We start from the raw sequence: 22,663 nt of genomic DNA on the forward strand, positions 1-22,663 counted from the left end.
TTTTTTTAATTTAAGGATTTCTCCCAGAATATTGTAACCAAAATAACACGTTGTCTCCCATTATGTCTGAAGAGAAACATTTGAAGCAGAATATTTTCACTCCATGTTTTTGCATTTTATTGCATTGAATTTTATACAGAATTATAATCTACTTTACAAACCAGGAAAAAAAAAGTTTTAATGTGTTCTAGTTTTTATGTTTTTAGAAACCGTTTAAACCACATATCACTCCCTGTGGCTCGGAAGTCCAAAAACCTTTATTAATTCCCTGTGGTTTAAATGATTTCAAAATCATAAATCATCATTTATGGTACTGGTACTGGGAATTATTTTTGCTGCTCCTCCTAAAGATCATTTGCTTCATTCAGGGTGTGCGACTGGGAGGAGAGATGATCAGGGGGACTGTGTTTGTACCTCCTTGACGGAGACCTGGACTGAAGTATGGATAGAGTTTTTCAATGAAAGTGTCAGTGAAAGTGTAGATATGAGCCTTGGCCTCCACATTGTAAAAGGATAACACACCCTCTTCATAATCCACATATACTCCCACCTTCTGGGGCTTCTTCCTTAGGGGGAGGAGTACAGAGGGACCAGCAAGAGCTTCATATTCATTACCATTCCTCAGACGCAGAGTCCAATAACCATTCTGAGGGTTGAGTGTGATCTGACCCTTTCTTTTGATAGTCTCTCTAGCAACTCCTAAATCCCACTTAGTCTTCTCCCCCACCTCCACCTCCCAGTAATGTCTCCCTGAAGTGAAACCATCCTTTCCCAGGACACAGACACAGGAACTAAATCTCTCTGGATTGTCAGGAAGATTCTGTCGTGTGTCTCCATCTCTCACACGTTTCCCATCCTCGGACAGGGTGAGCCAGGGATGAGCTGTATTGGGATCTAGAGTCACATCAACTGTGAAAGAGACAGGAGACAGGAAGGATAACATAATCTGTATCTCACAGATCTGTCAAATAAAAGTATATGAAGGAATGACTAATATTCAGATGTTATTTAAAAATAGCTATGTTTTAAACTGAAAGGAAATAATTTTTTTAGTGATCTCATAAATTTCAGAAACCTATAGAATGAAATACAAACTGATACAGTACTCACACGGTTTTTCTCTCACAAACACATTTTAATACATCCATTTACTAGAAAATGAGATTTTATTGACCACTTCTACTGTGCTGTTACAAATTCCACTCAAATAAGATAGACTCACCTGCATATTTGCACACTCTCTCAAACTCTGGAAACAGAAAGAAAGATGTTAGAGAACAGAAAGAACACTCCTTTTTAACATTATTTTGGGTTTTGTATATTTTACTGTAGTTTCCTGAGGTGGTACAGTAATATATAGTATTGTATTGTCTGACCAGTTTAGCTGTTGATCTTTAAACTACAACAGACAGATTATCACACAGTCAGCCCTACACCACCCCCCTGCCATCAGTACCAAGCTAAAGACATTGAGTAACCAACAGCCCTCTTCACATGATGTCTGAGCTATCCATTTGTTATGGAGCTGAGACTCAGTGACAAAAAGCAGGTGAAATTCAACAGCTGGTGGAGAATAATCACATTTTAGACTGGACACAGACACATATTCTGACACACAGTCTTCCTGCAACACACCTATTCACATGATCTATTCACAACACAGATAGCAATTCACGTGAACTGTTCTCAATACAGATAACAGTGAAGGAGGAAAACACCTGTTCATACAGCTTGTTTTTGACACAGACAGCAATGAAGACACACCTTTTCACACTGCCTTTTCCCAACACAAATAGCAGTTAAGGAGGAACAAACCTGTTCACATTGCCTGTTCTCATCACAGACAGCAGTAGAGGAGAAATATGCTTGGTACTTCAGACTTCAAGAACACCATTTATGACACATTGATTTAAGTGAGTTTCTAAATAACAAATACTACAGTACTGAAGACTTTATGAATAGATACTGTACAAGTAGGGAGACGTCTGAAACTTAACTATCATACAGTTGTCTCTGTAAAAACTGAAAGACAGTTGATGTTTGTCACTATTAGTGCCCACTGTACAAAAAGCCTCTTAATTATTCTCTTAATGAAAGTTAAATACTGTTCTTTGTTATTAATTAAAAAACAGAAATAATACAAACCCCTTTCTGACAGCTTATTCACTTCAGCTCTGACTGTTTCCTCCAGCTGACACATGGCTCTCCTCACAGCCCCCAGACAGAGGTCAGAGGGAATAATGATGTCAGACCAGTCCTTGAGGTGTGGAGGGGAGCAAAGGGATGGAAAACTCTACAACAGGAGAGATTAAATTACTAAGGAAATTATTACACTTGTAAGTCTGCTTTTAAATTATTGTCTTAATGTTAACATGGTTATTTATCTCTTCTCTCTGTGGTGTGCTGACCTGTAGAAAGTGGAGGTGGTCCTCACTGTGGGAGAGCTGCTTCAGCTTAGTGCTTCTCTTCTTTAGCTCAGTGATTTCCTGCTCCAGCTCTGTAATGGTCTCTTCAGCCCTCCTCTCGGCTGCTCTCTGCTTGTCCTCAATCAGCTTAATGAGCTCAGCCTGGCTTCTCTCAATGCAGCTCACAAGTGCAGTGAAGATCCACACACTATCCTCAATCTCTTTCTGTGCACAGCTCTGAGAGGGAATAAAACCTGTATATCATGAGGTAACAAAAATTACCAAATTTAAAGAGAATGTAGATCTTTTACCTCAAATAACCCAGACCTGACCTGGGTGAGACACAGCAGTCATTCAGCACCATTACATAGGAGATCAGATGGAAATACTTTCACCAGTTGAAATACAAAAAAAACCTTAGGGAGACCAGGCTGTACAAACCCTGAGTGGAATGTATCCAGGACATTAGTTTTAACACCTATACTTTAATGAACAGTGCCATGGGCTTGTATTAATGTCTCTAGTCACTGCAGTTGGGTAGTGGTATGGAAATTGTGATATAGGAGGAAATGCTCTTTCAAGAAGAGTACATGATAGTGATACCTGCTTTTCCTTTGGGGTCTAACATCATACTAAATGATTACAAAGTGCTTTACACATAAAAGGAGACACACTTCATTCACTACTGAAGTGCACTACCTTGGTTACACACAGTTATTCTGCAACAGCAGTCCCACTACACAGCAGTTCAGGTGGAAGAATTAGAAATTGCTTTACCGATTGAAATAAGGATGAGCTTCGTGATGGCCAAATTGTACAACCCCAGTATGTAATTTGGTCACGGCTTAGTGTTTATCAGTACTATTAACATTATTGAGAGTGCCATGGGATCAGTGTAACATATCTCTGACGGTACAGTATACCACAATATTGGGACATGTTCATTCTATCTGGGAAGGATGCTTGCTTACTACCACTCCATCAACACTATCACAATAGCAACCTGCTCTTATTCAGAGGTCTCACACACATTGGTCAGTGTCCAGAAGACTTCAGTGATCAAGTCAGGATACAGGTTAGTCACTCCCGTTAGTAGACGACATTGGCACCAGATATGCTCTCAATGAGTTTGCCATATGCACATTCATGTTGTCTTCATAAAAATACAAATTGTGTTTTTATTTTCTGTTAGTGAGAATAGATTAATTTATCCTAACTATAAAATGAAAAAATGCATTGTCCTTTAACTGGAGAATGATATTATAATCCTTCTCAGACTTCATGAATTCCTTTGTGTGTCTGGGAGAGAACAACTATCTAAGGCCTGCAATACCCCACATGACTCTTGACATGACTCACTTTGCTGAGGTCCAATTCTTGTTTGATATACTCCACCTTCATCAGTCTGTCCTGGATCATCTGTTGTACTTCTGCCTCAATCCTTCCCAGCTCAACCTGCGGACAAACAATAGGATTAGAAGCATTTCTGTAACTGCGGTTGGAGTACAAATGGGCTGCTTAATAGACATTCACACAGACACTGGGCTGGTAAACAGAAACTTACACTGACCTTCTTTCACTACAAGACACCCAGGTAAAACCCAGACTCTGAAACTAACAATTATTTATAGTATATAGCTTTGGTAATTAAAACAGGGTATTCAGAGACAGTTTTGCATTCAACAATTTTTATCATATTGGGAAATTATATTCTTGATGTTATATTATAATTTTTCATTTTCCTATAATGAAAAAAATGATTTGTCTTCCAAGCTTCCTGTTTTCAATGTAATAAATGAACTAGAACAGCTTCACTAAACCAAAACAAAATAAGCAAAACCAAATAAGCTTACAGTGAGTTCAAGGACATGCCTCAGTAAAATTCATACCACAAATCTCACAGTGTTGTCTTTTTAACAAAAGACACTTAGCGTTGAAGCACAACATTGCTGTTCATGTCTACCCAATTTATCAATGGACTGAACTACTTGTGTCTTCTTATTGTTCCCTTTCCTGAAGAGAAGGATTTTGTAATAGTTCTACAGTTACTGCCAATGAGACTGCAAAACCAGCCATTCCAAATAGTCAGTACCCCAGATTCGTGCAGTTCTGTCCAAATCACTGTACTGAGTGTGATCCTGTAGGAGGAGACTATACTGAAGCTGGTGCCTTTGATAAGCTTGTAAGAGCTACAACTGCCAGCAGCCATATCACCCTGCAACTCACAACAGGCAACACACTGAAGCTAAGCAGGTGTGAGCCTGCTCAGTACCTGGATGGGAGACCTCCTGGGAAAAACTAAGGTTGCTGCTGGAAGAGGTGTTAGTGGGGCCAGCAGGGGGCGCTCACCCTGCGGTCCATGTGGGTCCTATGCCCCAGTACAGTGACGGACACACTATACTGTAAACGGGCACCATCCTTCGGATGAGACGTAAAACCGAGGTCCTGACTCTCTGTGGTCATTTAAAATCCCAGGGCGTTTCTCGAAAAGAGTAGGGGTGTGACCCCAGTGTCCTGGCCAAATTTCCCATTGGCCCTTACCAATCATGGCCTCCTAATAATCCCCATCTATAAATTGGCTTCACTACTCTGCTCTCCTCCCCACTGATAGCTGATGTGTGGTGAGCGTTCTGGCGCACTATGGGTGCTGTCGCATCATCCAGGTGGGGCTGCACAGTGGTGGTGGTGGAGGGGAGTCCCCATTACCTGTAAAGCACTTTGAGTGGAGTGTCCAGAAAAGCTCTATATAAGTGTAAGCAATTGTTATTATTATTATTATAACTGATTGACAATACGTTTCATCACATTTTGTATTTCACAACAGTTTTTAATATTACTTTTGTATTAGTAAGTAAACGGTTCTAAAACTCACCTTTTTCTCTCTGCATTCCTTCTCTAAAGGAACAGCATCGTGTGTTTTATGGTCTAACTCAGTGCAGAAATGGCAAATGCAGGTCTGGTCAGTCTTGCAGAACAGCTCCAGGAGTCGCTCATGATTCTCACATAGCCTGTCCTCAAGGTTGCTAACTGGGTCAATTAACCTGTGCTTTGTTAATTTAACAACATTGTAGTGTGGCTTGATGTGAACTGAACAATATGATGTGAGACACACCAGGCATGATTTTACAGCCTTCAGTTTTCTTCCAGTGCAGAAATCACAGGGAACTTCTCCAGGATTAGCAGAGAGTTCTTCATAATTGCTAACTTTTGTCTCTCTGAAATGTTCAATGACTTCTGCAAAGCTTTTGTTAACACGGAGGACAGGTCTTCTGTAAAATGTCTCCTTACACAGTGGACACTGACACACATCACTTTTGTCCCAATATTTTCCAATACAGTTCATGCAGAAATTGTGTCCACATGCAGTGGACACTGGGTCGGTAAATATATCCAGACATATAGAGCACTGGAACTGCTCTTCAGGCAGGAAATGACAGGATGAAGCCATTCCTGACAACAGAGAAGCAGTAAAAGAGAATTAGGTATTTCAGACATACACAAAAACATCCACATGGTAATAGACAGAATATATTTATTTACACTAAATTATAAGACCATTATAGTAGCTTATGAGAACACAGCAAAATAAGAAAGTCTAGACTGGGCTGACAGGGAGAATTTTAACTGGGGAAAACAGCACTCTTGGAACTGAGGCTTAAATCACTAATGAAACTAAACATACCTTCTCTAGTGTCTTTCCTATTGTAACACCTTGTAATACCAATATTCACAACTGTGCTCTAAATATTATTCCTATCCCTAAATATTTAGTTTGTCATGTTGTTAACAACCTTAAACAGTCTTCAGCAGATTTTCAAACTCTATATTATTGTTAATGATACTTGCAGTTCTCACCTCAAAACACTTTTTTCAGTTCAGCCCAGCCCACATGCCTATATAGTCTGTATAGTTTCAGTGCTAAACTCTGTATAGTTTCAAGCTGCATGAGAGAGTCCCAGTTCCAGGTAAACTTTAGCTTCCTGAGCTCTTTATTAACACTCTTCTTTCACTCCACTGATAACGAGACAAACCACAGATCATTAATTATTCACAGAAGAATGTCAGTGTAGCACTGCATTTAGTGAAAATGAAAGAGTTCAGCAGCTCTTACCAGTGATGGCGTCTAGATCAGCAGTTCAGTTTCTGTTTCGCTTCTGTACAGTGACTCAGTGGAACTCCACCCTCTACTGCAGGGATCAACAACCTTTCAGAAGGGGCGTGTCAAGAGTTAGCTTTTGTACTTGTTTTTTATGGAATTGTGTGATATTGATACTTTTTTAATGTTAATCATAGCCCTACTTAAGTGTTGATTAATTAAATGTAATATTTAAATATAATAATATCCAAAATTGATACATTTATATGCACTCTAACCATTTAGTGTGATCCTTATTCTTGCTTTCTTTTTCTGTTCTCCAATCTCAGGCTCGTAGCTTGACACTTTAAGCATCAGGCCTGTGAGTTTTCAGTTGTTAACCAGTTAGGGGAGGGACAAAGAACTGAATTCATGTGTGAAAATACCTCTGATTCTGCAGGAAGCTGATGGGGCAAGAGTTGCCAGCTGCAGATATCACAGAAGTTTAAGACAAACTGTGGTAACTGTTGGGTGTATTGCCAGAAAAGCAGCGAGGAAAGAGCATGTTAGAGTTTGTGCATGCGGTGTAACCAAAGTTGCTAAGGAGATGAAGTGGCAGAGAGTCAAAGAAGCTGTCAGCTTAAGGTGCCATGGAGGTGTAAAAATGCATGTGGAATAGTGTCCACATTGAAAACAGAAGAAAAGAAACAAAATGAACACTTGTGACACTTGTGACTCCACAGGCGAAACGTTGTGTTTCCTTTCTTCTCTTCTCAGCATAGATTAAACCTTTACTTGTTCCTTTGCAGGCTACGCATGCTGACACAGCTACCTACAGTACTTGAACTCTCCACATTGTCCACTGGGACTCTGGTAGACAGTAAAAAACATGCCTAGGATCAGCAGAGGCTGAAAGGTACAGTCACTGGTGAACTGGCAAGCTAAAGAATGCATTGAAAATGTATGCAGTGAGCGTTTGTGCCTGTGGAGTGAAAATGGACAGACATGTCAATGTGTGGGAAGTGGGAAATTCTTCACCAGAGGAGCAGGACACAGTCTTGTGCAGATTCAGTTTTATTGAGCTCAATAAGGACAGCAACATGCGCTGGATCTGCCACGCAGAAAAGACAAACTGCAAGGGTTTCCCAGCTCTTATATGCAGTACGGACTGAGAGACAAAAGTTACTACAGTACTTTACAATTTAACATGACAGGAGTTGACTTGACACTTTCAGTGTTTTCTTTGTTTATGGATTCCTCCTGTTTATTTTCCTCCTTTAACACTTGCAGCAAGGCATTTTTTGTTGCAGCTGTTGGTACAAGTCACCTTTGTTTGCTTTATTTTGAGATGGCCTAAGTTCACAGATCTCAGCAATCATTCTAATGACTTCTACAATAATATGGTCATCCTAAAGGTGTTTAGGCCAGAAAACAAAAGGTCAATGAACATGCAATGTACTGTATGTGCCTAATTTCCCTCAGAACTGGAATTGTAGCATGGACCAAGCAGCCAAAACATCCACAGAAGCAAAATAAGTCTTTATTCCTCTAAGAAATATCACAACATATTGTAAGGTATTTTCAGGTCCAGTAAATATTAGAAGCTCAATAAAATGTGCACACTGAACTCTTTTTCAGAGACTCACTGGACTGATTATGCTGAAACTGTAAAGGCAGTGTGTGTTAGGAAATAGTAGTGAGGACCCTCTTTAGAAAACCAGGGCGATCTCCAGAGGCGTAGTCGATACAACAATCCGAGGTCCGAAAGCCGAAGGAAAACAAGCTGGTGCAAAAGTACAAAAACCAGAAGCAGAGCCATAAGCCATGAGTAAGCCGAGAGTCGAAACCAGAACGAGAACCAAAGTACCAAAACCAAACCAGCAGACGTATTCTGAGAACAAACCAGGGTCAGGAAGCCAAAAACCAAGTAGTAAGTTATAAAAAAAATCGAAGTAGCTCTAGCCAGGAAAAACCCTAATACTGAGCACAGGGGAGAGTGTGAAGCAGCAATATGGAATGATGAGTCCTCCGGGGGCGAGGCGTAACAGTGTGTGAACCACTGTCCACTGTCCAAGATCATAAATATCTACCCAATTATGTAATTTCCTTGTTTCAAGGGCAGCAGTACATGATCTTACCTCATGATGTGATGTGATTATTTACAGCAAATGCTGTTATTCATTTTACTTATATGACAACTTAGCCACTAAGTATAGATACCTGTACTGTATACTGATTTTTCTGTTTGTATTCTAATATTATTCTTTTCGAACAAAAAGTTTGTATTGCAGGTTAATTTTTTTCTCAGTGCGTCTGTAACTCCCATGATGTGTGTTAAATTGCCTGCATTAGAATTATCAATAATATCATTATCAATAGGTTTTACCCAACGTTACTTTTAAAGTTCAGGATAGCATGAGGGGTCTAGCTCACACTGTTGCACCAGGGCCCAAGTTCTATCTGGTTCTTTCCTCGAAGGCAGTCAGTGCTGATCTGAACAGGCTCTGAGAGGGGTAAGAAGGGATTTATGCTCCCTTGCCAGGTAGGCAGACCTGAAGATAGATAAACACAAGGAACCTGTAGCAATGGATTGGTCAGGACCCTATGCAGACGGTATGTGGAAGTAAGTGGAAACGGACACTCGGGGAGGAGACGACAAGGACCTGGGCAGGTTGACAAACAAGGGGGCATGACAACAGTTTGGGGGGGCTGGACCCAGATGGTCAGGACGCCGTGATGAAGCCTATGCCGTCAGGTCACTCCAGGACCTGCTGGTAGGCGGGCTTCCGGGCGTCCATCTTCCAATGCTGAGCCCAGAATATTAAGAGCGGCTGGCTTAAATAAGGAGGGGCAGGATAGGAGGCAGTGGCACATAATCAACTGATATGTGAAAGATCCAGAGCGCCCTTAAGAGGAGGGATTACGATTGTCACAGAACCAGCAGCTGGCCAGAGGTTCAAAGGCACTTGGCAATTCATCAGTGTTTTTTGTACTGTATTTATTATTTACTGTTCATACTGTTTTTTTTTTTCATTACTTGTCTATTGCACTGTGCACATCCCGAGAGAACAGGGCGAATCTGAATCCCAATGTACTTGTACTATACGCCAAAACTCCTTTCTCTCTGTTTGTGCCTAAGCTGCACATCCTCCCACTGTGATATAGGTTCCTCTGCACATTGAGTGAAGAGTGAGGGTGAAAATGAAACAGAAAACAGAAGCTGGATGAATGGGGAAATGCAGGATCTTACAAAACCCCAGAAACAACTTTTCTAGCGTTGTTGGATTTGAAATAACCTGCGTTTTGAATTAAAATTAACGGTAAGTTCCTAAACTCTAGTGATAGAATTCAAGAGACTGGGAAAAGTTTGTGTGTTTGTGGGATGTTACAACTTGCAGTATGTGTGTGCCGGAAAATCTGTTAATCTGTTTCCTGTATCCTTTCTCTGAAATCTAATGTAGAAATCAACTTGTCAGGTATCATATACTGTACTAAGCTAAGCCGTATGTGAACATGTCTGTGAGGGGGTCACATTGTCTTGGAGATGCGGAAGGAATAATTTTATAAGTAAGCAGAGACTTTTTTATATGCATCCCCATCAAAAATATTAAAGCAACAACGCTATTTGTATATTTGAAGATTACATTAATATACTGTGAATTAAAACTGAAATATATTCTATTTTGTGATAATTCCATGCATAATAGAGCAGATAAATAGAGTTTGTTTTAAAGCCAGTGATTTCAAGTGATCATGAGTATTGGAACACACTAAATTTAAATGACATTTATGGTGTGAAAATTAGTCTTTGGTTGTCTGTCACTTTGCAGCAATAATAGCTAGATGTCTCCAAACCATTAAATTAACCAGATTGTGCAATCATTTGAGATTTGTGGCTCAGCTTATGTAACTTTGCTGTACCCACTTTGATTTCTTATTGAGTCTATTTTTCTTTAGCATGTAAAATACTACTTAATTGGATTTAGATCTGGTAATTGACAAGGTCAGTGTAAGATGTTCTCTGTTTTCTCCTGAAGAATGTCTTGGTTGATTTGGCTGTATATTTTGGATTATTGTTTAACCTAATTCTAATATAGTGAAGAGAATTTATAATTACAGTTGCACTTTCTTCTACACAAACAGGAAAATGCTCCTGTATACTTCAGAATTAATTCTATAGCTATCATATTAGCAAGGATGAATGATGGAGTTACAGTGGCAGCCACACATGGCATATTACATTAGCTCATGGCTGACTGGTTTCTAAAGAAAATCAAAAGATTTATAAAGATGTATCTTACATAATACAAAATACATTTTCAAGACCATATAACCCTTTAACATACATTTTAACAAGTTGTACTTGATTACTATTTCACTCTGGATGTCTGTAGTGCTGTAGTTACAGCACAGAGAGACACACCTTACTGCATCGGAACTGTCAGTAGTCTTCAGTGAGACTGTGATTCTGAGTGTCTACAAAACTGTGATTACACACCTCCCTGCAGCTAGGACTGTCACTCTGAATGTGACTAGTAAGAGTGTTTGCTCATGATGTGAGAAGGATACTGACAAATGCTATCTTTTATCTCAGAAATGAAGTGGCACCACTGGGAGTGTCTTCTTACCTTTCAACTGTTCTTCCACAAAACCTTGGTTGCCAGATCAGGTACAGTGAGAATTTTTTTCATTTACAGTACATTTCATTTACCTTCAATTTATCTTTGTGACTGAGACATGCATAATGGATTCCACAGTCTATGGTCTGTTTTGTCTTTCTTGTTCAGCTAATTGACAAACAACTGAGAATGATGGTGGTACTGTAAGTCAATCTAGAAGCTCCAGGGAGGTGGTACTTCATTTCATCTCTAACTCACACTGCTTTTAAATCTGATCAAGAGTCAAATCACAGCCATACAATTATGGCCTGAGGGAATCCCAGGTTCAAGACCCTGATTATGACTTTGACCTAACAGAGAGGACAGAGCTCAAGAAGGAAGCCCAGTGTCAGGTTTTGTCCAATAGACTGATTTGTTATTTTATATGCTTGTATACTGAGCTGTAAATTCATTAGGTTGCAGGTGTTGTATGTATTTGTAGTTGTGAAGGTGTGTAGTTTGTAGTTAGTGTGTAGTTAGTTCAGTCCAAAGCTGAGGTTCCCAAAATAGCTTGAAAGGCAGCTCCTTTTCATCCTCCAGTCCCAACAGAGACTCCGTTAAAATCTAAAATCACAGAACAGTAATTTGTGCTAATATCTAAAATAATATTGTGGGTTAACAGAAATATGCTCTCGTGTTAGAGCAGCTCAAACTACTATTGAAGCAGTTAAGCAATTGATCTGTGAGATCAATGAGCTTAACAGGGTTTTGGAGACACTCTGGAATGTGGAATTGACAACAGGCAGGATTCTCTGAGTGGGACTTCATCACTGAGGTAGGATTATCACTCTCAGTGTCTGTAATACCAATCTAGTAAAAGTAAAACTAAAAGTGACTAATCATAACCATATGCTATTACTATGGTCCTATACAACCCAACACATAAATCTCTATTTAATGGTATACTTCTATTAATTCAGGTGGGTAGCTGCGTCAGCATGCGTAGGCTGCAAAGGATGCGTAGGCTGCAAAGGAACAAGTAATAGGTTTATTCCATGCTGAAAAAAAGAAGAAAGAGAACACAACGTTTCGGCCGTGGAGCCTTCTTCAGGTGTCAGGTCTGAGGTTCAGGTCTGAAGAAGGCTCCACGGCCAAAACATTGTGTTCTCTTTCTTCTTTTTTTCAGCATGGAATAAACCTATTACCTGTTACTTCTATTAATGTTATACTATTTATGGTATTACTATAAACAACATAATTTTCAATCCTTTCTGAAAGTATTGCCAATGCAAGTGGTCTTGAAAATCCTTGAAATACAGTCATTAAGTTTGTTTTCATAGCAGTGAAACTATTTTCTCATAAACCAACAAATTAATGGGCTAGCAATGACTGGAATACTTCACACACAAACAGCACAACCAGTGAATTTAATCAATTTGTACCAGCAAAATCAAAACACAACACCACAGACTTTATATATCACAAGATACAAAACAACCTAAGCTTCACAACAGTGTATTTAGCAACCAAGTAAAACCAGATATAGCAACTAAATATTTTTAATACGACTATTTATCTGGTGTGGTAGTCCAGAGAAACTCCAAAGTCGGTCAACAATTTATCAATTCTCCAGTAAAAGCAAATATTTGCCAAAATACCTAGCACCCAGTTTCCCTAACTTCAGCAACAATTTCATGTTCAATTGCATTTGAATACCCTTACACATGAGACATTTAAAGCTTTGTCTGGAAATGGAGACCAAAGGAGTTCTAATGTGTTTAACTGACCGATTAGATCAGATTAGATTAGATATGCAATATCTGATCAGACATAAACATGGCAAAAGATCCATATCTGATCTAATAAGTTGAAACAGCTGTCATTCAGCACATTCTGTTAGGGGAGGTTCTTAAGTGGTCTTTGCATTTTACTTTTGTATTTTTGCAAATTCAATTAAGTGAATGTCCCAAAGACTCCTGTCCCTTTTTTTCATAAATATAAACCAGAAGTGTTACACACTTTTTTACATTCTAAGCACAACGATAACCTATCTAGCAATGCCATTAGTTAATGCAATTGTTATAGTAATGTATTTTTTTCTTTTTATTATTTTTTAAAATTTTTTTAAAGCACCATTCCAAGTCCTGTCTTTATAAAAAAACATGCAGAATCTTTTTTATATTCTTCAATTATTTTAGTTTTGTGATCCAAGCCAGTAAATATATTAGAGAAGACCTGGAAAGAAAATTAGGGCATCCTAGGTGTTGCCTTTTGAAGAAAGGAAAAAAATATGTTGTTTTTTTCTGGTTTTGTTCTAGAAATTTCTTTCTAATGTGTGTATTGAATAAGACAAAAAAACCTGAAGGTTCAAACTAGATGACCAAGGGGTTCCCTTGAACTCAAAACCCTAACCAGGTGTGTACTGTATAGTTTCCAAAATAATTCAAGATTATTAAAGAGTACAGTACATCCATTCCAGGAGGATATTGACCTTGGATTCCATTTGGGCAGGGTTAAATAAGGAACACATAAAACAATGCATGACTGCAAAGTGTCTGCAGCCTGTTTCAGTGAGTTTGTATACAAGATGGAGGCATGTTATTTCTCTTCCAGAGATGTTTCAGGTTCTTGGCCCAGCTGATCCTGTTGTTGTTTTCCCTGGTGAAGATGCTGTCCTGCCCTGTTACCTCTCACCAGACATCAGCACTGTGGACCTAGAGATCAAGTGGTTTCGAGAAGATTACAGAACAGCTGTGTGTTTATACCAATATGGGAGCTATAACTTTGAAAAACAGAACCCTACTTACAGTGGAAGAGCTGAGCTTTTCCCAGAGGAGCTCCCCAAAGGAAACGTGTCTCTAAAACTGAAGGATGTGAGGCGCTCTGACCATGGAAAGTATAAATGTGTGGTGGAGTCTGCAGAACATTATGAAGATGCTCTTATTGATCTGTCCATTAGAGGTGAGTGATTAATCAGGCTTTTAAAGATCATCATGAATCTTTGGAATTCAATGTTTATGTTCAGTATATTCAGTCAGATATTCAGATGAAAGGACTACATTTAATTTGATGTATATCTGTTATATTTGATTGATGAGATACAGTGAGCCTGGCAATAACCCCTCAGTTCAAAATTTAAAACTCAAATTCTTTATTTTAAAAGTTCCCCACTTAAACAGAGGAAATTCAAACTTAAGAACAGCAGTCCACAGTAACACCATGGAAAATTAGGGAGAGAAAAGTGTCACAAAGGATGCTGACTTGTAATAATTTATATGGATGATGGATGCTTGTCAGTGCAGATAGAGCAAATTACTAAGGCAATATCTTTTTCCAGATGGTAGAAGGGCAAAGAGTTTATGGGAGGGGTGGGGGGGAGCGTCTGTGATAGATGACAGAAATGGAAGGGAGGGAGGCTCCAATTATGTTTTCAGCTGTTTCCACAATTCGTTGCAGGGTCTTGCAGTTCCCAAACCAAACAGTGATACAGCTGGTCAAGGTGCTCTCAATGGTGCTTCTGTAGAATGTCCAATGATGATGATGAGCAAAACGAGGGCTAGCATTTAATGGTTGTTAAGATCTGTTACTATAAATATACAAATAACAGGAACATTTAAAAAAAATACAATTTGCCTTCAAATGAAATATGTAATAATGTAAGATTAAGGATATTTTATTAAGTAAATATTTTATTTAAGAAAATTTCGAAGAGCTGACTGTAAATCACTGCACTTAAATTGGAGTATGCACATCTCATCATTCCTATTTTAAAATCTTACAATAATTTTCTTAGTTTACAAGACGTTTTAATGAATCACAACAAGCCCATCTCAGGATTCTTATCAATTTTTTATGATGAATCCACAGCCCTGGGCTCCCAGCCCTCAGTGTCTCTCCACTCCTCTGGAGGAGATCAGACTCAGCTGCTATGTAGATCAGAGGGATGGTTCCCTGAACCTGCAGTGATCTGGACAGACAGGGATGGAAACGATGTGACATCACTGTCCAACACCACAGTGGAGAGGGACAGTCTGGGGCTACTTAATGTCAGGAGCTACATCTCAGCCAAACAGGAGTCCAACATTTTCTCCTGTCTGTTAAGAAGTGCTCTACCTGAACCAGACTGTGGATCACAGCTTGACATATCCAGTGAGTACTAAACATGAACATTGGAGTCTAAATATAAATTATTTGAAGTATAATATAACCATTGTATAACATACTGTATACTTAAACACAACCCAAATCAGGAAATAATTACCAGAAACCAGTTATTTAACTCTCTGATTTTCAGGATTACTATTGAATCCATGATAGGAAAGGGGAATATTACATTCCTTGAAGTCTCACTTAAGAGACATCCCATAAGATGTTTTATGACTAATAAAAATGTAATGGGTGACAAGCTAAAAACACCAAATGTTTAAAATTTATTTCATTTAAATCTGCTTCTGATTGGAACTTTTTCTGCAAAATTGGATATATAAACTAAATAAAGTTACATACTATAATCTCATTCAGTACTGTGCTGTAAAATAAAGGACTCAGAAATGATTCAAATTTAAAAAAAATATATATTTTTTTAATTTGAGTCATCATGGTTCTTCTTTTTTTCTTTGTTCTCGTGACTCATTTATTGCCACACAGGATCTGAGCTGAAAAAAAAAGAACTTGGACTTTCCAGTTGTCTTATGCTTCAGAGTTAAACCTGCAGCAATAATCTTTTAATTAGCTTTATTTTGTTTTCTAGAAGATGTTTTCCCTGGACCTTCTGGATGGATGGTGTGTCTCTTCTTAACAGCAGCTGTTACTATGACAGCATCAGCACTTTTGGTGATCCACTGGAGAAGAATGGACAGTATGTAGTAAATAAAGCACTTTGGAATGGATAGGGCTTTTTCATATGATTCACAGTGACTGCTTAAGAACATAAGGTTGTTGCACACAACAGAAAGCCGTTGAATATGTCTTGCTCATGTGGAAGTTTAGTTGCTTAAATTTCATCCAGGATTTCGTATACAAATTAAGAGTTTGAGCACTGGGCTGTAAAGCCTGATAAAGATAACGGTATTGACAATTTTTTTTAATAAAACACTTTCTATTTTCCATCTCAAATAAAATCCTATTTGGTTTCTAGTTTTATCGTTGTATGTTTGCTTGATGGGTAAGTGTGAAGCAGTCCCCTGGGTTGACCTTAGACATACAGTACCCTTTAGGACATAGTTAAGAAACGTTCTCCTGTTTCCCTTTTGTCTAAACTAAACACATTTAGCTGAGCACCAGGCATCTAGGCACAAAGAAACACAGATAATTGCAAACACATTTAAATTAGAATCAAAAGAGACCCCTAGGGAAAAGAAAACAACAAAGAACAAAGATTTATGGACATTTGTTTGGTCTGCATGGAAGCTGTGGTCAGATTCATTTGCATGAATTTGCTTGAAGGAAGTACAGTAATTTTAGTCTTTTGGAAACATGACTTGATTTTTGGAAAGATAATCTTCCCTGGATTTGTACCCTGATGACAAAAAAATAATTTTTTGGTAAAACTTTTATCATCTTATTTTCAGAAGTCTTTCCATGCTGGTTATCAACTATCAGCAGGTAGCAAACGAGAGGAAGATGAAGTCAATGCTAGAAAAAGCCAGATTGTTTATTTGTTTTGTTTCAGGTATTAAAATAATACAGTACTGGAGATTCCATATTTACCAGATTTTACAGGTCTTGCAGTTCTTGTGTCATGAACGCTCCACTTAAAAAAGAGGACGTGATACATGCTCTTCACCCAGTGTGACATAGCTACAAATTACAATGTATTATGTTCTTGCTCAAGTTTTGATAATATTTTTTTAAATCTGCAAGTACACGTATCTCAAGAACAGCCCTCATTCTCATTCTTATCAGAGACACTAGTAGTGCCGATCACTGGGAATCATTGTATCATTGTGCTGTGGCTTTCCCAGTCTCAGTACAGACATTTCGGAAGATCTACACTGACTCTCTCTCACCTTGTACCACAGAGTGAGAGCTGATGAGAGCAGGCTGGTAATGAGCCTCATTCTCCTCAGTGCCCTGTGTTGTACTGATCAACTCTAATGAGCTCTTAGTGTGTGTCAGTGTTTGGTAGCAGTTAAAACAGTTTCCACACACTCTACTGAGCACATCACTCTTGACTAGAGTCACTACAGGATCTTCTCCACTCTGTATGTTACAGGATAACTATAATAGCTGACTAAATAGTAGTCATAGTAGCTAATAGTCAATAGTAGCTAAATCACCTGACAGTTGGTACCAGTGAAATAGCAGGATTCAGTTAAGCAGCTTTTACAGGAGGTTTGCTTAACAAACAGAAGAACATTTTTACTAACAGATTTTGTATTTAATGTCCTGACTTGACATGGGAAATGCACAACTTTATCAAATATGTGATTAAAGAATAATCATTTATTATTACAGTACATATACAACTATTCTAAACTACTATATTAAGGAACCATTAAAAAACTTTACACTCAATGTATTGCTTCATTTGTGTACCTACAGTACTTGTGAAACATCTAGACTCATTGTTATGTAAAAGCACAACAAGGGGATTTAGCAAAAACAAAAAACAACATATTAGTTAATGCTCTGTATTTGAGATGTCTACCTACTGTACTTGGCCATTCCAGCACATACTGTATAAGGAGGAAATCATACAGTACATACTTTGCTTTTAGTTACATTGTATTTCTAAAGTGAAAATATATATGATCTAAAGATGTTCAATAAATTGCAATTACCAGTTTTGTAAAATGGATTAGCCTTTAAGTCAAATTTACTGAATTTGGCTTTATAACTCAACCAGAGAATATTGTCTGAATTCTAGATAGTAAGAGAAAATGATTTAGCAGTGTTTAAATGTCAGTGACTTTAGACTTTTTGAAGTTTGTTCTTAATTTACAAACTGAAAATATTTTAAAAAACACCTGCTGTCAGTGCAGGAGCCTTATCAGTGATAGTGACTGTCTATGTTTTTTACAGAGGAGGAGAGGCTGTGGGAATCTAAACGTAAGTGAATCAATAGAGCTGGTGTTAGGAAACGTCTCTGCAGTAACATTACATGCAGTATTGCACAGTGCAGGATTGTATACAAATTCTAAAGTAACTAGTTTCTAGATATTTTGATTCTTGTAGTTTTTACTCTTGATAGTGCTTAAAATACCATAAAAAATAATTCTGAGTTCTAGTTTGGTTAACTGTTTCATGCCTTTTAAATTTAGCTTTAAGCATATAAAGTATTACTCATGTAATTGCATGTATTATTTTATTATTGTTTATAGAATTGGGTTTCTTATACTATTAGCATAGTATAATTATCAGAATCATGTTTATGGCACTGACTTACGATTTACATTTTTCATTATTTGCAGGAAATACATTAGTACTTCTTAAAGAACTCGGTAAGTAGTCCATTGTATGTCCTGTAAGATGAAAAGTTCAGCCTGAAATGAAGTAGAATTTAATGAATCCACTGTAGTTTCTTGTACTAAACCATGCTGTAGTTTACAGTTTTCTCATATAAAACACTGCTATAAATTACTATACGGTAGTATAGAATGTTATCCTGTAGTTTGGGATTTTCTGTTATAGTGTGCTACAATGTAGTTTACCATACTCCACTACACTTTGTTAACAATGCAGTGGAGGTGAACTGAATTGTTAGACACATCACTTGATGACGTTGATATTAGTTATTTTGGAAAATATGACAGTATGTCATTCTAAAATGCAAAAATGGTATGCAAAAAATAACTAATCACATCATCAAACAATAAATTGTTTCATCAATTATGTGACTTAAAACTGATTAGAAAAGTATCTCTGTAATAATTTAAGTTTAGTAACTCTGCTGGCTCACATATTGCATAGAAGGTGAAGGTTGGTGGGCCTTATGGAAATAGATACAACTCAATTTGTATATATTTTACAGTGCAAATAGAGAGTACATTTGAACACACAAGACTGTATACGTCAGAGAAAATAAACTAGGTGTCTTTCAAATCCAAACTAAAAACAGTATGTTTTCAATATTGTGTTGTTTCTTAGAACTTGGGATTTCTAAAAAGGCTTGAGGTACCTGTCAGGCAGACAGATGTGTCACCAATGAGCACAGGCTCTGTGGCCACAGTCCCACACTGTTCACTCACCGAGACATGCCTTCTGAGCAGCGCAGCTCTCAATTGCATCAGGTCCTACTCTGTTCTAACACCTTCTCTCTGCACTTCCAGTAATGATCTTCTTCATTGCTCTTTACAGGAGCAGAGGGGTCCATTCCTCATCAAGGTAGGTACTGTACATTTTTGGTGTGAATGAGAACAAGAATATAGTAGGAAACTGTTTTTCTGAAAGTGTTCTTAGAAACCAATAAGACTCAAAGGAATGTTTCTCTTCCAGTGTGCGATACATTTTACCATCAATCCTTATTTGTCATGGTAAGGAAGGATGAAGAACAAAGGTCTATAGATTTGCTCCAGAAAGAGAACTACAATCGATGGTTCTAGTTTGAGAAGGGCTAGTAGAGTGAATAAGAAGATGGGTGAGGTTAAAGTCCACAAATTGTGAAATTTGCTATTACATGGGGATAAGAGGTGCAGTGAACATCAATACATCGGTAGGTGCAGAGACTGGAATAGCGGTACAGTTGGAATTTTTAATGATAAGAGTGGAGATGTGAGCTAAAAGGGAGTCAGAATGAAGGGATTGATTAATTAAATAAAGGAATGTTTTGTGAAACTAGAAAAGGAATGGGAAAGAGGGAATGAGAATGCTGTAGGACACCTGGTGACTGAATAGAAGATATAATGCAAGACCTGGGGCTGAGAAGGTGGAATCAGGAACAGCAGGGTTTAAAAGGGATGAAACTGGGTTCGACAAGAGAGGTACAGTACTGTAGATTGTCTGCTGGAAGAGAGTTGCAGGATATGGCTGACTGTGAATTGAAGGAGAAAAGTCTGAAAGACATGGGGCTTGCATTTCTTTGGGTTGGGATTTTAACAGAGTTTCAGTGTTGTGAACAGAAAAATACATTGTGAATGAAATGGGTAATTGGAGGTAATTAACAGGTCATGTTTAGTGGCATTAGGCAAATATCAGGGCTTGCTGTTTGAGCTCAGGATAAGATGCTGGACAGAACTTGGGTCAAGTTGGTGACATCGGGAGCAACAAAGATTGAAACCAGGGCTGAAGGCACCAAAGATATTGAGTTTGGTGCATGTTTGACACCAGAGATAGAGGCAGAATAAAGAACAGAGGAAATGGTAGAATGAGCAGGGGGTTGAGAGAAACAGGAACGAATAAGGACAGTACAAGAACAATAAAAAGAAAGTAGACAAATGAGTAGAAAAGCGGATTCAGAAGATAGGATGTTAAGAGAAGAAATAAAAAAGAAGGACAAGGCCGAATGGAAGATCTGAGAAGCAGCCTCATATGAGTTAGGAAAAGAGATAAGGGGAAAAAACATTCTGTGGGACATTCCTTTTGGAGGAAAGATGTTTATGGAGAGTCCAGTCTTTGAATATTTAAATATTTAAATTGGAGATGTAGGGGGAATGATGATATTGGAGTGCTAAAGCAGATGGCTTACTGTAGTTTGGTGCCAGGGTTTGAAGATGAAACAGAGATGGTGAGTGAAGGTAAAGATTCTATAAGCAGAGGAACAGCAGGAGCAGATTTGGATATTTAGCGAAATGTACAATGGTGAAAAAACAGATCAAAAGATGAAGCTGGCTGAGAATGAGAAGCTATAGAGAAAAGTGGTGAAATGGGTGATGCTTTGTAAAGCATAGCTTAATTTCTAGTGTAACCTCTCTTGTACCAATCTGTCCTGTTTTGTCCCAGCAGAGTATTTGACCTTGGACCCTCATACAGCTCACATTGCTCTCATTGTGTCTAAAGATGGGAAGAGAGTGAGAAGAGGAGAAGAAAAGGATCTCCCTGACAATCCACAGAGATTTGATTACTGGTCCTGTGTCCTGAGCAGGGAAGGCTTCACCTCAGGAAGACACTACTGGGAAGTGGAGGGGAATGATGACTGGACAATAGGAGTGACCAGAGAGTCTGCAGAGAGGAAAGCAGGGTTTAGCTTTGTTCCCCAGGGTGGCTACTGGGGTCTGTACAGTGGCTACTCTGGTTTCTCTGCCCTCTCTGACCCTGTAACACCTCTGCTCTCCAGTCTGAGGCCCAGGAAGGTGGGGTATGTATGGATATCGAGGAGAGGAAGGTCTCCTTTTACACAATGGACTCCAGGTCTCATATCTACACTTTCACAGACATGGTATTCAATCAGGGGGAGAAGATCTATCCAGTCTTCAGGACTCGTGATCGTTGTCAAGACCTTGTGCTGCTGCCTCCTGTCAGATGTGGAGATTAAACACATCACTGAGTTATGAAGACAGACTGACCTCTATCATAGCTCTCAAGAAATGTTCTAGATATATAGTATATTAGAATACATCAGTATCAGGAAGTATATATTCTCAAAGTATTCACTGAGTATTTTGCACAATATGACTAGAATAAATAATTTCAAATCATAATAAAAATAATACTTGTAATTACAACAAAATAATGTTGTTGGTTATGAACAGAGGCAATAAAACAAGAGGAGTTTAATGAGCATTGACAAGTCTGTAATTAGATATCTGTTCAATCTTTGCTGCTAGAAAAGGAGGAAGACAGGGGTAAAGGAGCTGTCTGCCCAAGTGCAGCAGTGAGTAAATGTGCGAACAAGATAGAGGAACAAGAAAAACTGAGAACATACTGTATAACAAAACAGTTCAGTCTGGCTGAAATAGCAAATAGTGGAAACTCCAGGGAAGCTTCAGGCTCCAGCAGCTACCAGTAAGACTGAAAAGGAAATTGAGAGGTTCCATGAGGAAGTGTTTTTAAGACTGTAATGTTGTAGTTATAGTGCTCCTAGTTTTCTCACACATCTGTCTTAGAGCATTTTCTGTTTGAAAGCTGAGCTTGAGTCATATGATTTCATGATCACATCCTGTGGCTACAAAATCCCTTCCTGCCTTCTATGTTACATAAACTATTTGAACGTAGCCCATTACTCTAACAGACTGGCAGAGTGTCATTGGTGAAGTCATTGATTAAAAACAAAATGGAAGGCTTCACAGCCGAAACATTGTGTTTTCTCTCTTCTCTTTTCAGCATGGAATAAACCTATTACTTGTTCCTTATATAACATATGTGTTGTTCAGATAGTATTTCTTCATCTAGAACAACAGGGAACAGGCAAAGTGAGTCACAAAGAGAAAGTACTGTAACAGTTGAAGAAGAGGAGGAAAGAGTGAGAATGGAAGGCTTTGTCAGCAGAATGGAAAGAAGTGGGAGGGTGGAGGCAGTAAGTACCATGACAAGTGAAAGAGAGGAACTTAGAAAGAGGGAGAAGGTACAGTAAGTAAAACAGACAACTACTACGAGATTGGATTAGTGAAGATAAGTGGTGGAGAGTGCTGGAGGAGGAAAGCCAGCCACTGTGCAATCTGGCAACTCAAGTCTCAAGGCAAGATATACCGTTCTATGGATGGAATGCC

At 38.4% G+C, this 22,663-nt stretch overlaps 1 protein-coding gene and 1 pseudogene across 5 annotated transcripts; one reads left to right on the forward strand and one right to left on the reverse strand.

Annotated features, from left to right (window-relative positions):
* Positions 1–93: 93 nt before the first annotated feature.
* On the reverse strand, positions 94–6,565 carry LOC148836524 (E3 ubiquitin-protein ligase TRIM39-like). Of its 4 annotated transcripts, none has more exons than XM_088914439.1 (7): positions 6,517–6,565; positions 5,278–5,855; positions 3,765–3,860; positions 2,409–2,642; positions 2,146–2,293; positions 1,223–1,249; positions 94–909 (listed from the first exon to the last, which is right to left on the reverse strand). In XM_088914439.1, exons 2-7 carry the CDS (start codon positions 5,851–5,853, stop codon positions 365–367), a joined length of 1,626 nt encoding a protein of 541 aa, XP_088770565.1. In that variant the 5' UTR covers positions 5,854–5,855; positions 6,517–6,565; the 3' UTR covers positions 94–364. The 4 variants fall into 4 exon arrangements, with proteins under 4 accessions (XP_088770565.1, XP_088770566.1, XP_088770567.1 ...); XM_088914440.1 differs by lacking the exon at positions 6,517–6,565 and adding an exon at positions 6,261–6,463; XM_088914441.1 differs by lacking the exon at positions 3,765–3,860 and having other exon boundaries at positions 6,517–6,548.
* Positions 2,253–21,737, forward strand: LOC148836525 (butyrophilin subfamily 1 member A1-like; annotated as a pseudogene). Its single transcript, XR_016090988.1, has 11 exons — positions 2,253–2,336; positions 7,290–7,396; positions 9,646–9,800; positions 11,075–11,149; positions 13,692–14,039; positions 14,946–15,227; positions 15,829–15,936; positions 18,102–18,128; positions 18,491–18,520; positions 19,377–19,403; positions 20,961–21,737. The product of XR_016090988.1 is annotated as a butyrophilin subfamily 1 member A1-like (transcript).
* The last annotated feature ends 926 nt before the right edge of the window (positions 21,738–22,663 follow it).

Source organism: Atractosteus spatula, chromosome 4 (genome assembly GCF_055471065.1).
Source record: "Atractosteus spatula isolate fAtrSpa1 chromosome 4, fAtrSpa1.hap1, whole genome shotgun sequence".
In the NCBI taxonomy this organism is placed as follows: domain Eukaryota; kingdom Metazoa; phylum Chordata; class Actinopteri; order Semionotiformes; family Lepisosteidae; genus Atractosteus; species Atractosteus spatula.

What these genes read in the sequence shown, in the direction of transcription:
- LOC148836524 (XM_088914439.1), bottom strand. Translation starts at nt 5,853, where the DNA reads ATGGCTTCATCCTGTCATTTCCTGCCTGAAGAGCAGTTCCAGTGCTCT. An exon ending in AGGAATGCAGAGAGAAAAAG is followed by an intron (nt 3,861 to 5,277) that starts GTGAGTTTTAGA and finishes GTTTGTCCGCAG; the next exon opens with GTTGAGCTGGGAAGGATTGA. An exon ending in AAGAATTGGACCTCAGCAAA is followed by an intron (nt 2,643 to 3,764) that starts GTGAGTCATGTC and finishes ATTCCCTCTCAG; the next exon opens with AGCTGTGCACAGAAAGAGAT.